Below are 17218 nucleotides of genomic sequence, written 5' to 3'. Positions count from 1 at the left end.
AGTTACTACCCTCACCTACAAGCCTTAGCTCCCCCTATGTCTCCCATAGCCCCTTTAATTGCCCTGTACAACCACTTCATCAGATCTTTAAAAGAGAATAAAATTAAATACTATGTATTTGATCATTGATTTAATAAAATGTGTGATTCACTATCCTTTAAAAAGTATTTGTTAACACATATGGTACTTCTAATAATGTGTGTAAATATTTAGTTATTTGATCTCAGGTAAGTTATGTCTTATTGTAACACCCTTGTAGTGAAAACATCAGATTCCATATGATTTTTAACTGACAACCTTTTCCAGAAGTATTCCATAATTTTAGCACTGTCCATACTGTATACATTTACATATTGTGAGAAAGCCAAATACACTTGTAAATCATAGCTTCAGAACGAAAATATTTAGGCATTTACATATCACAAACCTTCAAACAGTTTAATGTAGAGATTTATACATATGCTATGTAAGTAGGATATGAGAAACAGTTGAATTAGTACATAAAGTTTTTATTTAAAGTTTTCCCCTTCCAAGCAAGCTTCATTTACACATTCTAATACTGTACAAAATTTACATTCTCTGTGACTTATTTATTCACTTTTCACTTTCTAGTAACTTATGTCTTTCTGAAATACAGAAAGCTTTACTTATAGTTCTCATAAATGCTTTTATTTATTTTGGCGAGAAATAAAAAATAAAATTCAGAACAAGTCTAAGGAAAGCAAATGTTCTTGTATAAACTGTGACTTTTGGAAGAAACAGTGACAGTTGACAACAAAAGGTTCTGAAACAGACCTCGTTCTATTCATGATGTCAGCTGAGATTTTCCCACAGAGTACTGTAACTTTTCTTTCTATATACTCATATGTTTTCAAGGAAAAAGAAATGAAAGTTGATTGCACTGGATATACATATATTTATATATATATTTTTACAACGGATCCTTTGGATCTGAACATACAAATAAATACAAAAACAATGAAGATTGCACTTTACTGTAGAAACGGCATTGGATTCCAGTATACCCATTTATCTTGACGTGCTCTGCCATGAAAGCTTATCACCAAGGCATTTTTCATCTGTGGGATTTCCCTAATTATTGTTTTGAATGACACATTTGTTGAAGGATTCAACGCCATCTCTGGATGGTTAAAAAATATTTTAGGCTTTTATTTACTCCTAAAGTTGTTGTTCAAGCTCTGAAGGGCGTGAAAATCGAATGTGCATTCCTGTCAGTTTTGTCCTTTTGGTTGGCCACACTGAGACTATCTCATGCTATCCTGACCTTCTGCTCCTGAATTCCTCATGCTCCTCAAGACAACTAGCAATTGCTCGCTTAACTGAGTTCAAGCATCTCTGGTGATAACAAACAAAATATGATGAATTGGGGGAATAACGATCGTAAGTCAAGTGTCTAGAGCCACCCAAAGGTGAGGAAGAGGAGAAGTATTTTGTCAGGTGCTATAATTGGCTCCTGTGGCTCTTGTAAGTTCTGTGTTTTAGAAACAGAAAGACAACTGGAATTGTACTTAACAGAAATTATTCTTTCTTTTCATCCCTGAATTCCTGAAAACAATCTCTCATTTTTTTTTTATTATGGATTAAATTTGGGTCAGACATATCATATAACAGAATCTCTAAAATAGTACGTGACTGAATTTGTCAATCCTGTCTTTTGAAGTAAATAACATGTTAGGAAAAAGCACAACCTCCATGAACTGAATAGTGACATAATGTGTTTTGTTTTAATCTTTCAGATAAAATTGAGGATACAGAAATGATGACATTGTCTAGCTTAGAACCTAGGGTAGAAAGCATTTATTACAAGAGCCAACATGTTTCTCTTTTCTGATCCCATGAGGTGCTATAAGGGCAGAAGGTGTATGAAATGAAGTTGTATAGAAACGAAAATGCCTCTCTTTAATCTTATATGATTTTCAATAACAGTGTTGCCAATGGAGTCTGTGAAGTAGCCAAAGGTTAAGAATACAGAATCAAGTGGCAATTTCTGTAATGCAGTATATTTTGCTGGCTCAAATTTGGAATCATTCTTGAACACAATATCCCCGAAATGTCAACATAGATCCCATGCAGGTAGACTACAATGCACAATACTGATCTCAGGTCTCTCTGGGGCCAGTCTTCTGTATCTTATCTTTCTCCTTTTGAAAGTTAAGATTCACATGAAGAGTTTTTGTAAAGCTGGGATAAGTTAAAACCAGTCTGAAATGGAGGAGTCTGTCACCACAGGAAGTTTGGTACAATCTGGGTTACAGACACAGTATATGTTCAAGAACAGGTGTCTTCCTTTTGTAGTTACTTGTAAATCATCAGAAACCAGGGGTGGGTTTTGGCAGTTGTACCATTAGAATTCATTGTTCCTATTATAATAGTGATGTCGCGTGCCATTGCTTCCTAGAATGTGATACCGTTCATTCCAGAGTTTCCTGGTGTTATTTATTGTATGGCACACAAGAGGGCAGAATAACTGTCACACAGGCAGGGCCTGCCAACGGTTCTGCTACATCACCTTCGAGTTCTGTCCAGGTTCCTTTCTCTGGACAATAGCATATTGTAGATGACTTGTAGGCCCCCTGTAATGACAGAGGAGGGAGAATTTAGAAAAGGAAGTCGGAGAAGTGCAGCGGCAATGTTACTGATCACATTTATTAATATATTGAAAAGAAAATATCTGTTCTCCATTCTTGCTAAATAATTCCAAATGAAAGCAATGGATTTTAAACTGTTCTATTCCAAGGTAAAAGTTAAGATTGATAAAATTAAAAACAAAATTTTGTGTGTGTGACTAACAATAAAAGTCAAATAAATACCTAGAGGATCCTGGATGCTCAACAAATCCTAAATTGGCTGGGCCCAATGGCTCATGCCTGTAATTACAGAGCTTTGGTAGGGAGGGCAAGAGGATCACTTGAGCCCAGGGATTTGAGACCAGTCTGGGCAACATAGCAAGACCTCATCTCTACATATACACCAAAAAAGATAAAAACAAATTGGGCCTGATAGTACACATCTGTAGTCGCAGCTGCTTGGGAGGCTAGGACAGGAGGATTGTGGTTACAGTGAGCTCTGATCATGCCACTGTACTCCAGCCTAGGCAACAGAGTAAGATCCTGGCTTAAATAAATAAATAGATAGATAAATAAATAAATAAAAATAATATACTAAAAATAGAAGTTATCCAGCTGGTTTAAGTTTAAAAAAAAGAACAAATTTACTTTAAACATTCAAATAGTTAAGACAATGATATTTCAGATTGTTGTCTCACTTTTCCATTTTTATTCTGCTACTGTGAAGAATGAGAGCTAGGATTGAAAACCAGTTTAAAGTAAACTGGACATGAAAGTTTGTCAACTTTCTCATATATTGATTTATTTATTTTCAAGAGGTCACATGAGAAATAAAATGTCCTTAATCTTGTTTTCTTTGTCAACTTTAGAGGCTAGTGCTTGTGTAACATTTCCCTCCCGAAACCAAGGCAGCTTTGTGTTTATCATAGGAAACAAACAGAAAAGCCAACCAACCTAATAATTATTTTTCTGAAAATGCCCCAATGTCTACTTCCAAATGTATATATTCTTGCAGCTAACAATTTGTACAAGCAAACAAGTGCATATATGAATATCTAGTTATATATGTCAATACATATTTGCCTACATATAACTAATAATGTTTTAAAGCTCCCCAAAACATTATGTCACAATCTTGTTAGAGGCAAAAGAAATAAAACTAAATAATATTATTAAAACCACCAAATTAATCTTATAAAACGAACACAGGTAATTAGGAAAATATACAAATGTTCATCATTTTAAAAGTGAATATGTAATCTGCTAGACCCGATGTGTCTCCTGATGTACTGTAATTTGAACTACAAAGCCACCTTCTCAGGTATTCTTGCGAAAAAAGAAGAAAGACGTTAGCAAAGGAAATAAAAAAAGGAAAAAGAAAAAAGCTGAATTTAATTATGCCCTTATCTCTAACTTCCAGTCTCTAGAAAATATGCAGACGGAGGACTATTTCAAATGACTCCACAAGGAAGTCATTAACCAATTTCAGAATGTAGGGTATTCTGTATAACTGACCCTCTTTTGTCAAAAAGTCAATGGCATGAAACAAAAAGAGGCTGGGTAATGTTCTAGATTGCAAGAGATATAAGAGAAATAATGATGAAATATAAGAAAGATTTGTTGGATCCTGATTTGGATATATCAATTTGAAAAATACATCTTTTTTTTTAAAGTCATTGGCAAATATCTGAATATAAAATGGTTATAAATGAATTATTGTTAATTTTTTGGAGAATGTATTTACGTAAGTTAACAATTTTTAAAAGGTAAATACTGAAGCATTTAGGGTGAAATGATATGACATCTGGGATCTACTTCATATTGCCTGAGCTAAAGATTTTAAAAGAGGGGATAAATGAAGTGTGGCAAAATGTTGATGGATGTTGAAGCTGAATGATGGGTTAATGAGGGCCCATTCTAATCTCGATTTTTGTGTATGTTTAGAAAATTTCATGATAAAGAGGGAAAATAAGGGGAAAAATCAATGGCAAATCATATATCCTAAATAGACTTCATGAATATTGGAGAATGAATTTCCATTTTTCATGCCTTACTAGTCAGAAACCTTTCAGACTCTCTTAATGAACTGCAGACCATTTGTAAAATCACCTCAGTTTGACTTTTAGTTGGGAAGCCAGAATCACAAGATCATAGAGATAGGAGAGAAAGAGACCTGCCGCACCTTATCATGCTGTTGATCAGCCAGCAAGCCAGTTCAGCAGCCACCAGGCTGATCCTGTTTTACTACCTAAAGCAACTGACTGCTTGCGTGTAAGTATGATACTTTTAAAAGGTACATGTGTGGAAGATAACACATTTGGAAGGATACAGAAAAAGTAAGCACAAACAAAATAAAGGAACATGCAGTAAATGTGGACACATACCATACTCCAGCTGTAGCCTCCCACAAGGTAAATGCTGTCATCAAGCACTGCACAGCCAGGGCCGCTTCGACCCTCCAAAATGGGAGTTTGGAGTATATTCCACTGGTCACCTTTCGGGTCATAGCATTCCACAAGCATTACATCAAGGTGGGAGAAACCTAAGTGACAGAACAAAGTGGAACAACAAAATAATAAATGCTCAGGGTCCCAATTCAATGCTAGGCCTTCTTTTAAAAACAGGTCTCAAGCCAAAATAGATAATTATGGTTTTGAAGATACAAAAGCATAAATTCACTGAGATTGGGAGAAATGTCAGAAAGACCTAAAAAACCCCAAAGAAACTCTAGTTGTTTTAGATTACTTCAAAGCAAGAATACCTGAGCAGATGTCATTAGTAAAGGTTGATTATATGTGGATAGATCTTATTAAAATGGTTTATTAAAACCTTATTTAAAAAGGTTTAAAATAATAGTTTAAGCAAGCATTTTACAGGGCACTTACAATATGCTAGTTTTCTTTTCTAAAGACTTTATTTAAATGAACTCATTTAATCCCTTCCATCATTCTATGAGATAGTCCCTGTCCTTACTTTCATTTTATAGATAAGGGAACTTGGGGACAGAGAAAGTCAATTACTTGAGTTAAGTCACAAGTCAGTAAGTAGACAGGTTGAGATTTGAATCCGGGAGAGGCTTCAGAACTCAGACTCTTGCATACTAAATTGTATTGCTTTTTCTCAAATGAATATTTAACTCTCACAGAATGTTTTGATAAATTAAAAATATGTTGTTCAGCATCTTTTACCTTTTTCACAATTTGACTATGTTTATAAACAACTCCGATGATGTAAATGGTTTCTAATATTTACCAAGAATCAAGGTTTAGAGTAGGAGGCTGAGTACCTTTCACTGAAGAGCTTCTCCTACCGCTTCTGATAGGGTTCCCAGTGTCTGGGGCAGTACCTAGGTCACTGAGAACAGCTTAAGTTCCTGGACTCTACGGGAGCCCTGCCTTTAATTTAAAGGGTGAGAAATACCTAGTGGGAGCTTCATACTCACCAAGCAGATCAAACCCTTAATGTTTTTATTTATTTTATTTTTTCCTGTAGTTAAATGCAGGCTATGGATATTTGCTAGCTGACAATCAGAGTGTGTATTTTAAAGTAACCAACATACTGGATTCTTTAAAATAATTGAGAAGATGAATCAGAAAGTAGAGAAATTTTTGTTCTTGAAGAGGTAGACAGGTTATTTTGGTTACTAACTTCCTACAGAAAATAAATCACATAGATGGTGAAACAACAGAACAATGTACTCACTGCAACTCCAGAGTATATTCCTTTCCTTTACCATTAAGATTATTGATGATGATTTTTGAAACATATACACTTAGAATGGGCACTTGGGCAAATTCCAAGTTCTGACCTTAGAGGCATCATTTGAAGATATATATGCCTTCTCTGTACCAGTGTTATACATGGGGACTGTAATCCTCATAGAAACCACAAAGACAAGATTAATTATCTCTCCTTTACAGACATGAGGTTAAGCGTCTTGAGTGAGACCACACAGCTAGAAAGTGCATAACTAGAATCAAACCCAGGCTTAGATGCAATGTCTATATCCTCTCCTCACCACGATGCCTCCTTGAGCTAACCCAGTTTTGATGTGTGTGCACTATTTCTCATTTAGATTGTCATTACCTAAGTCTTTCTGTCCAAACCCAACCTTAAATGTGAGAAGATCCTAGAGCATATAGACAATATCTTGTGCAGAAGAAATGAAAAGAAATCACATTTTAACATAAAAGGATACAAAGTTAATATAAAACATGTCGACATAAAGGAATGGTGTGTGACTTGAAATGAAAGGGCACCATTGAAAGAGATAAAGAATAAAAAGGGAAGAGTCACAGTAGTAAATAAAATCTTTTCCCACTGGAGAGAGCACTTAAGCTGAGCAGCAGACATGCACTAGGCTGTTGGCATTTCTGAACATGAACTTGACTGAATGAACATGAACTTGGAAGTATCTACGTAAAAATTACACCTGTTCACACTTTATTACATTTACAGGTAAACATGTATTAGGAAAATAGAAAAAACATCTAGGTCTAAACCATCTAAAAAGATGTATATACTATTAAAAAATAAATGCACATATATGTGTTATCTACCATACTTAGATAGCCTGTTTCCCATTTAGCTCAATTTCAGGGATCATAGACTAACAGAGCTGAAGGAGATTTTAGAGATCATAGAGCAGTTTCTTCATCTTCAGATGAGGAAACGGAGGCCCAAAGAAGTTCAATAATGTTCTCGATATCATCGGTCTCCCTATTTTCCTGTCACATTCAGTGTTACATGCTTGCACATAATGTTATATATGTACACATAAACTACAAGAAGTTGCAGTCACATACATATCTGGGGCAGGAAAGGTGCCAAAACATATCTCTGAAAATGCTATGCCTTAAAATTTTTATTGAAAAAAGCAACAGAATTTGATAATCATAAGTGGTTTGCTATTCAATTCTTTAAAAATTCTAAATTTAGACACAAAAATCTGATAAATATTACCTTTTAAAAAATCACATGTTAGCTTTGTGCACTTATGACTAAAGTTCTTTATGATTACTGCAAAAAAAAATTTTCTGGAAAAAATTTATTACTACCACTTTGGTGATAAGAAATAATTTATTTCAGTGAATTCATTGTTAAAACAAATTGTTTGTGCTCTTCAGTTATTAATGCTCCTGTTTCTTATTTTCTGTAGACATCATTATTCATTTCTTTTATGTGTATGGTAACTAAAAAATAATCCTATCTGCAGAAAAGCCAAAATAAATGCTTGCTCAAGGGTACTGCCAATTTACACAGAGTAGATTTTATTAGATCAACATGTTTTTTACTTGATTAACTATCATTATCTAAGGAGAAACCCCCTTAGCAAGAAATATGAGATGCAAATGTTATTGTGACTAAAAAAACAAAACAACAAAAAAAGACCTTTCAAATGATTTCCTCCAATTGCATACAAGCGATCATTCATTACAGCCAAAGTGTGAATTGCGCGTTTTGTGTTCATATCTTGTTTTCGAGCCCAGACATCCATTACTGGGTCATAGCAATATAGCCATGGGACATATTCTCCATTGTGTACACCCCCTGTGAAATAAACACAGACATACAAGTCAAGAGAGTCCTTTGGAACTGAACTTTGTAACAAAAAGTGGAGGAATTACTTGCCTGAAATGTATATTTTCCCATTGTGCACTGCTCCCGCATGAGCCGCCAGAGGCTGTGGCAAAGAGGACACATAGCGCCATTCATTTGTTTCTAGGTTATAGCACTCCACGCTGGACAAGTAGCCGGTTTCATTCCTTCCGCCAATAACGTATAAATGTTTGTCCAACCGACATGCGTAGAAACTGGCTCTTCTACAATGAAAACAACCCACGGTAAATCACAAGAGGAGCTGTGAAATGTTACCTTTTGAAATAAGGTAAGCACCAACCCAGGTAGTCAGGAAAAGGGGTGCATTCTGCTTCAGAAAGGGTTGCAAATCTTTAAAAATTACACATATACCTTGTAAGTCTGAGACCTTCTACAGTAATCATATGTATTGCCCTTTCTGGTTAATATTCTTGATATTAAAGTAATAGTAGAGGAGAAATTCACCAACTCTTTGTTTCAGCCCTTTTTATCTTGCTTTTTATACACTGTTAAGTGTTCATTAATATTTGGGATATTCGGTACCTTGTGAGGATATCGTAGCTCTGTAAGACAAAGTGAAAAATGAAGTAGATAATGTAACAATAATAAATTATCTCGACATTCACTTTCTTTATGGTCCTTCAAGGGTCATTGTTCCCAATTTATAAGAGAACTACATCATCAAAATTTTTCTTCAATTATCACTTTTTTTTTTACCCTTAGTACTACTACAAATAGAATAACTTTTGTGAACTTCATATAACGTTCAAATTTTGCACTTATATAACCAGTTACAGGAATTTCATCTAAGTAGCTTTTTGTATTGATTCTTAAAAGGCTATAAGATATTTTAAGTCCCTTTTTAAGAGAGGCTATTGACTATATTATCCCATTATGCCATCAAAGCAAAAGATACAAGCTGTGTTGGAAGGACTGTAGATAGAACAATCCTAAGATATGCCATCATTTAGGAGTGAGATTTGAAGATACTGAGGACCTGAATTAGAGCTGTAGTAGAAGAAATGGAAAGGGGTGATGCAAAAGATATTTTAAAGTTAGAAAATGTAAAACTTGGCAAGTAATAAAATATGGGAGCTCAGGGAGAATAACGTTCAAATAGCAGTCAAAAATTTGGAGTTAGGATGACTAGTTTGAAACTTTAAGCAAGCTTTTGACTGTTTGCTTCTTTTTTTCATTGATACTACTGGAATAATATACTTCACAAGGAAAACATGTGATCCAATATTGAATAAGTATAAACTGTTAAGTGCCGTGTCCCTCAGATAATGTAGTTTATATTTAATGAATTAATGATCTCTATTAAGATAGATGCCAAGATTCTTGTGCAATGTCGATTGCAAGACAAGGAGTGCTACAGGTTTTTATCAAGTAAACATGTTGCTTCGAGATTTTCCAGGTTGTGTTTAGGAAGTACCAAAACATTTAGGAGGTAGTGTGTAGCATGGTGATTAACGATTTGGCTTCTTGAGTAAGACTGCCTGGCTAGATGATGTATTAGGTGTGTGGCCTTTGACATGTCACCCAACCCCTCTCAGCCTCAGGTTCTCATCTGGAACTTGGGGACGATAATGGTCTCTTTCTCACAGGGCTATTGGCAAATACATATAAGTGCTTGTCATAGTGTCCAGCATTTTGTTCATGTTCAGGAACTGTCAGTTAATATTACCCAGATAAAAGGTTTTTAAAAATTGACCATCAAGATGTTTGCATGTAAACGTTTCCGAATAATGTTTAAGTGACAACTAAATTCTTTAATATTCGTTTAGATGATTTGTTACCATACAGGCATGATATTTGTTATGGATGGTAATGTATTCATTTTTTAATAGTCCTGAAATTATCCTAATAGACATCATTGATAATTTTAGAGCAGTATTTTAGCTATGTTTGGTTTTTTTCTAGATTTTCTTGATATATTTGAAGGAAATATGTGCCTTGGATAATTCAGAAAGATGATGAAGAACAACAATAATGAAAACAGTGGTAGGAAGAAAAGTAGGAATAAAATAAAGAGAAGATGAGTCAGATTTCATGAAGTAAAGACTTAACTGGGTCCATGTCTTCTGTGGGGTTCGTGAGGCTCTGAAATTGTAATAAAATGCTGTAGATAGATGTTTTTGCACATGTGCATTTTTTGGAGGAAGCTTTTTTTTTTTTTGAGACAGAGTCTAGCTTTGTAGCCCAGGCTGGAGTGCAGTGCCATGATCTCGGCTCACTGCAAGCTCCGCCTCCCGGGTTCACGCCATTCTCCTGCCTCAGCCTCCCGAGTAGCTGGAACTACAGGCGTCCGCCACTGCGCCCGGCTAATTTTTTTGTATTTTTAGTAGAGATGGGGTTTCACCGTGTTAGCCAGGATGGTCTCAATCTCCTGACCTTGTGATCAGCCCGCCTTGGCCTCCCAAAGTGCTGGGATTACAGGCGTGAGCCACCGCACCTGGCCAGAGGCAGCTTTTAAATGTGATCATCAAAGGGATTTCTGATCTTAAAAAAATTGAGATTTTTCTGGTATGAGGGACTAAAAACTCATCTAAATATAAAATAAGATTTCAAAGCAGTTGCAAAATTAAGTGCATACAGATAAACTACTGATTCCTTCTATTTCCTCAACCAGACTTCAGTTACTTTCTCACTGAATATGATAGGTCAAAGTTATTCTACTAGTACGTTTACCTTTTCAAGTTTAAGTGTTTCATTGAAAAGACTGACACATGTCTACAAAAATCCGTCCTAAAGTAACACATATTTTTTTTTCCACCATTGACACTAGGGTAGTTCGGTATACTTCTTCCATGTGATTCTATAGTAGGTCTAGGGGCCTCTGAAGCAGTACATTTTCTTTTTCACTAATGGGCCATCTTTAAAGAATTGGGACTATATGGGTTGTAAGCTGGTCATGGTGAGTACTGTGCAGCATTAGTTTAGAAGAAAAGATGCCAATTAGTATGAAAACCTTCTATTTAACTGAGTTTAGATTTTGGAGAATAAGAGGAAGATCTCCCTTTGGTGAACTCATTTTCTTGTCTAAAATTCAGTTTTTTCACTTTTTATGATCTGGTTCCTTCCTCACCGTGACACCTGGTCAGCCTGTCAGAACCTGCTCTATTTTCTAGCCAAGGCGTTCTTCATGTGACACTCCGTGTGTACTCCTAGCTTTATCCACACAGTGTCACTGTTAGGATCTAAATGGGAAAAAATCAGCAGGTTTCACTTCCTGAGGAAAAGTGCATTTTTAGGTAGAAATTCCAACAGTAAAGATTCTGAATCTTTGACTTATTCCCTTGCGTGCCCAAAGTGAGAGTTCCTGAAATGCATTTTAGAAACCTGATTGTTAATGGTCTGCCAGCAACTGTGAACATTTGCTCTAGGCTAAAATCTTACCATATCAGGTCTCTCTTGACAATGCTCCCTGCCCCTCTTCGCCACATGAAGAACATACAAGGTTTAGGCTATTTTATTTTGAGAGGAAAGTAAGTTCAAGATTGTTAAAGATTTTTTAGTGAGATTACACTGTTTCTATTTCAAATTGTTCATCTCTCCCTCCTTCAGCCTCCCCTGCCCCCAGTGCCAGAAGCAATATTCAGTATTTGTGAGATAAGTTTTAAAAAGATTAATAATAATGCATACAAATATACTTTAAACCTGGCTTATTTTACAGATCTTTACAAGTTCTTTCTGGCCCTTAGAGTTGTCAGTTTATATCCTAAAGCATGAGATTGGATTACTATATCCTTACCCAGCTTGAAGTTTTGACTTTTGTCATTGGATTAAAAACAATGGATATGTTAAAAAGAATATTGTCTCCCATCGTTTCTTGTAACACAAAATATTACTAGAAACAAAATATTTAAACATTGACGCATTTTTTTGACATATGAAATTCTTGTCTTTTATTTACTCTGTGAAATAGAGGCTTTGTTCTTAACGCTTCCCAAACTGCTTTTTCTTCTATTTTTTTTAGATTAGCTAGGGGGTAAGATATCCATAAGAATAATACTTCAAACGTCAAGTTTTACTGAAAAAAAAATTAAGTTACCAAAACATTTCTACTGATCCAAGTTTTTAATTTTTCCTCTCCTTACTGAAGAATTAAATTCTAAATCTGAGAGCAAAACAATTCATTGGCACTACATTTAAATTTATATTTTCATCTATTCATTTCTGACAGTAAATTCATAGCCAGCAGGTATGCAATTCATGAGCCGACTCATGGTTGAGTGAGTCTGAAGGCCATGGGCCCATTTCCCTGCTAAACTGGGAAGGTGTTCTGCACTTTTTCTCTATTCTTTTGGAAGGGTTGGCTAGGTAGGGTATCCTGGGACTCAATCTGTCAGCACTGAGTGGGAAAAGGCAGTTCTCACAAATGCCCCGTCAATCTTACAGCTCCATCTCTCCTGTGGGCTGGTTGACCCAGGCAACAATCCATAACTTAAAATGAAATTTTTCTATCGTTACCAAGCTTCCATTCAAAATAGCAAGCACAGCTCTGTAAGGGTAGGTTACCCCGGAGGTGGCTTACAATGTGTTTTCATTATTCTCAATTGGTTTGGTGATTTCTCAGCATAATAATTTTTCAGCAGTTTGGTAGCAGCATAAGGGAAGGGGGTAGGCGGGAACTTCCGGTTTCATTCATGATCTACACAATGTAAAATTAACTAAATGTTTTAAGCAACTTTTCTGATCTGAAGAGTGTCTCATATATTTCTAGATTCTTTTTCCTCTTTTTTTGAAAACCACCAATTAATCTACACTAGTAACTGATTGTACTTGCTATTTTGAATGGAAACTTGGCAACGACAGAAAAATTTCATTTTAAGTTATGGATTGTTGCCTGGGTCAACCAGCCCATAGGAGAGATGGAGCTGCAAGATTGACGGGGCATTTGTGAGATCTGCCTTTTCCCACTCAGTGCTGTAAGGAGCTCTTTATTTGGTCTATCGAGTTGATTGTTCTAAATCTAAAAAAAAACTTCTTTTACTAGGGACGTGACATGATATACCATAATGACTTAGAAAGAAACGTTGAACAGTCCATCCTGTCAATGGTGGCTGCCGGGCGCCGACAGACCGTGGCAGGTCTTTTTATCAGGTCAATGAGCTGCTAAAAATTGTCTAAGGAGGACCCTGCCATGATAGGCCATAGTGCCTCAGAGGAAGTCATTACAGACTATCAAGTAAACAATACACATTTTCAAAAAAATTACTAATTAGGTTTTGCAGCAATACTTCCCATCCTTAGGGGCTCTACAGTGGGATAATTGACCACAACGTGAGTTATGCCTCCCAAGCCGAAGGCATGAAGGTTAATTATCATGGTGTACAGCCCCCAGCAAAGGGGTCCGTGGTGAGGAGATGATGACATTTCAAACATGTATTGATAGTTGTGTTTTAAGTAAAACTTTTTGGAATAGTTTTGATTAAAGGGCAAAGTGATGCAGCTGTAATAACAGCAACCAGGAAATAACCTCCAAAAGAGAGAAACAGGGTGCACTGCAGAAAGATACCAGGAAGCTTCAGATTCATTAAGTTGGTCAAACTATTAATTGACTTAGAATTAAGTCAGGTACCTATGAACTAGACATTCCTAAAAGTGTCTGTGGTCCTTAATGTATCATGCATGCCTCATCATTTTCACTGTATAGCCTTTAGTCTTCTAAGAGAGTTTTAATATATTTACCTGTATATAGAGTAGAAAGTTAGGGGTCTTGAGTTTCATTAGAGCATGGATTCATGCTGTCTTGCTGCAATAAGTACATTTTTCAATAAATGGTATTGTATGAAAATTTCTTTTAGCTTGGAATTTAGGATTAAGAATCCAATTTAATCTCAGGGTAATCTACTTGAGTGTTATAAAAAGAGAGATATTCAGGTGAGAGATCATGTAAGAAATAGAAAAGAGAAAGAATGCTGATGATTCCTTTTTTTTTGAGATGGAGTCTCACTCTGTTGCCCGGGCTGGAGTGTAGTGGCGCGATCTAGGCTCACTGCAACCTCCGCCCTCTGAGTTTAAGCGATTCTCCTGCCTCAGTCTCCCAAGTAGCTGGGATTACAGGCGCCTGCCATCGCGCCTGCCTATTTTTTTTTTTTTTTTTTTTTTGGTATTTTTTAGTAGAGATGGGGTTTCACCATGTTGGCCAGGTTGGTCATGAACTCCTGACTTCATGATCCACCCGCCTTGGCCTCCCAAAGTGCATGCTGAAGAGGCAATAGGATGCAGCTTACTGTCTATCACACTGGAGAATTTGCTCAAGAGGATGTCTAGATATTATTTGAAAAGAACCAAGTGTTCAAAATCTAGGCTGTGAATTTGCATATGCAGATAAAGACATGGTGTCATGCCTGAGGAACAGCTAGGAGAGACAAACTATGTGTAAATATAGTAGCCATCTTGTCCTTTGGTAGCCAGGAGACTTGGCTGAGATAACTACTTGGTATGCAAAAAATGAGATGACACGTTGGAAGACTAATTTTTTTTTAAACCTAACGAATGACTTGTTCTTGAATGTATGGATTCAAAGACATTTGGGGAGGTAAATGCAAACAAGACAAAATTTACTATTGAAATGTTAAATTTCAATATTTCATATCTAATTATCTAAACGTCTAATATTTAAATATTGAATTTTAATATTGAATATTGAATTTAATATTAAATAATTTAATATTGAGTATTGAAATGTCTGTACCAAAATGCACATCATTGCAAGTATAGTGTTTTATATTTCAATTTTAGGGTTTAAATATGTTATCACCAAAAAGAGTGATATAGCCAGAGAAATTTTAGCTCTGTTTGCAAAATACCAGTCAATATAATCAAGAAAGACAAGTCATACATTTTTTTTTCTTCCTACATTAGGACAAATAATTGACTTATTTTTCTCTATTGAATTAACAAGGAAGGTCATGTAAATTGGCTAGGCCAAGTTTTGTATTTTGCCTCATATGTCTTTCATTGACTCTGTTTAGCATTCCTTCTCATGAAAAATCACCTAGCACCCATGCCCCCTGTAAAGTCGTCACAAACACTTCAGGTGCAAGAAATAAACACTTACCTTTCTTGCATGGGTGGAAGTTGAATCCAGCTGTTAAATCGAGGATCATAACGGCTGACAAAATTTGTACTGTGTTTGCCTGTAAAAATGTATTTGAGACATTTAAAACTGAGATTCTTTTGCTGATTTGCACATGTAGTAGTATTTTATAAGACGTCTCTGTTCTCAGGTTTAACAAATAGATGAATTAAGTAGAGGGAATGCCTACCACAGCACAGGCGACGAGTCAATGGAAAAATAAATGTGCCGCCTCAAGTGTTTTTCCTCTTTCCTTCTCTTTCCTTTTTCTGTTTTTGCAATGAGTTAGGATAAAACTAAATCAACCACAAGAATCAAAGCAACTATATTTACCAAACTGGCTTTTATTACAGTGTTAGGATAAAAATATCTGGGGTGTTATTGGTGTTTTAATGCTTTAAACACAGTAAGTTATTGTCTGTAAATTATCAGTTCCACTCACATGTGCACGGCCTCTCTATCAGGGGGATTCTCTCTGTTCAATAATACAGCCACTACAAAAAGAGCCTGATTGGGAAAGTTAGTTTTGTTCTACACATACCATGTAAGTTCTGTGTGTGTATTTGGGGGAAGCACAGTTGCTGTGACATATACACAGGTGTATGTGCTGAAATGGGAAACATGAGTCCTCTGAGCTGCTTAACTAGCTTATCCCCTCTGTTGAGCCTGAGAAGCATGGTAATGCCTCCAAAGTATTAAAATGAATCTTATTTTATATATAAGACAAGAAATGGAAGCAAAATAATATATTACATTCTCTGTGTAGCACCTGAGATGATAATCATCTAGAGAACTTGAAGCCTTAACTCTAAGTCTGCCTTTATTTATATATGTGTAACTATACATATAACATTGAGAGATGGGTACCCAACTTCACTACAGGACTGAACAGATAGGGGTGTGTGAGTGTGTGTGCATATACTCACACAGAAATGTCCACCCAATACAATTATTACCTTGATATATACAAATATATATCAAGCACCTAGCACCTACTGTGTGTTTTGTGTGTTCTAGACTCTAGAAATACTTTGGTATGCAAGATAGACATAGTCCGTATCCTTATAAATGAATAAACAAATGTATAATATCAAGTAGTGATGCATGCTATTAAAAAGTGAAGCCAGGAATGATAAAGGGAGGCCAGCTTAAGTAGGAGAGTCACCTGCTCACAGTCTTTTGCAAGTCATGCAAATATCTACAGAATGAGCCTCTCAGGCAAAGGGGCGGGAAAGAATTAAGTCTCTGGGCTGGCAGTAAGTTCAAAAACAGCAAGAATGCTGGGGTGACTAGACAGAGGTCAGAAAGGGGTCAAGGGCCAGAACATAGTGTGCCTTGTGGGCTGATGCAGGATTGTATAGTTTGTTATAAGGACAATAGCAAGTCACTGGAGAGTGTTGAGCAAGTGAAAAACAGTCTAATCTATCACACTGGCTGCTGTGTAAAGAGTAGACTATAGGGGGCCGCTGTGGAAGAGGGGAACTGTCAGGAGACCACTGCAATCATCAAGGTAAGAGCTGTGGTGGCTTGAATGAAGGTGGAGGTGGTGAGAAATGGTTGAGTTTTAAATCTGTTGTGCAGGCATAGCCAAATAAAATTTCCTGCGGGCTTGAACATTGGTATGAGAAAAAGTGAGTCATTCGGGATAACTGCTAGGTTTTTAGCCTGGATAATTGAATGGAAGGTTTGCAATTTGCTGAGGTGGGGAACACCAAGGAGGAGTAGCTAGGGAGTTGGGAAGAGAAGTTACGAGCTCTGTTTTGGAATTAACCTTAAAAGACCTATAGGATCTCAAACAGCAAGTGTCTGGTAGGCCACTGGCTAAATGCGGTTATGGGTGCAACTTTTGGAGTCATTAGTCCAGGGTTATTTAAAACCATAGGGTTGAGTGAAACCATTTATGGAGAGTGTATGAAAATGAAAGACAATGGGTCCTCAGAGTGAG

At 36.2% G+C, this 17218-nt stretch overlaps 1 protein-coding gene across 1 annotated transcript in view; it reads right to left on the bottom strand.

Moving 5' to 3' along the window:
• Positions 1-493: 493 nt before the first annotated feature.
• KLHL14 (kelch like family member 14) overlaps positions 494-17218 on the bottom strand; it is a 97731-nt gene continuing 81006 nt past the window's right edge. Inside the window, exons 4-8 of the mRNA XM_050768274.1 lie at positions 15256-15334; positions 8220-8410; positions 7980-8138; positions 4973-5130; positions 494-2594 (exon numbers count right to left, since the gene is read on the bottom strand). Coding sequence (XP_050624231.1) covers positions 2454-2594; positions 4973-5130; positions 7980-8138; positions 8220-8410; positions 15256-15334 — 728 coding nt within the window. The 3' untranslated portion in view covers positions 494-2453. The remainder of the gene's footprint in view (positions 2595-4972; positions 5131-7979; positions 8139-8219; positions 8411-15255; positions 15335-17218) is intronic.

Source organism: Macaca thibetana, chromosome 18 (assembly GCF_024542745.1).
Source record: "Macaca thibetana thibetana isolate TM-01 chromosome 18, ASM2454274v1, whole genome shotgun sequence".
Lineage (NCBI taxonomy): Eukaryota > Metazoa > Chordata > Mammalia > Primates > Cercopithecidae > Macaca > Macaca thibetana.
The sequence above is the reverse complement of the archived record's forward strand: the minus strand, read 5'-3'. Positions and strand labels throughout refer to the sequence as shown.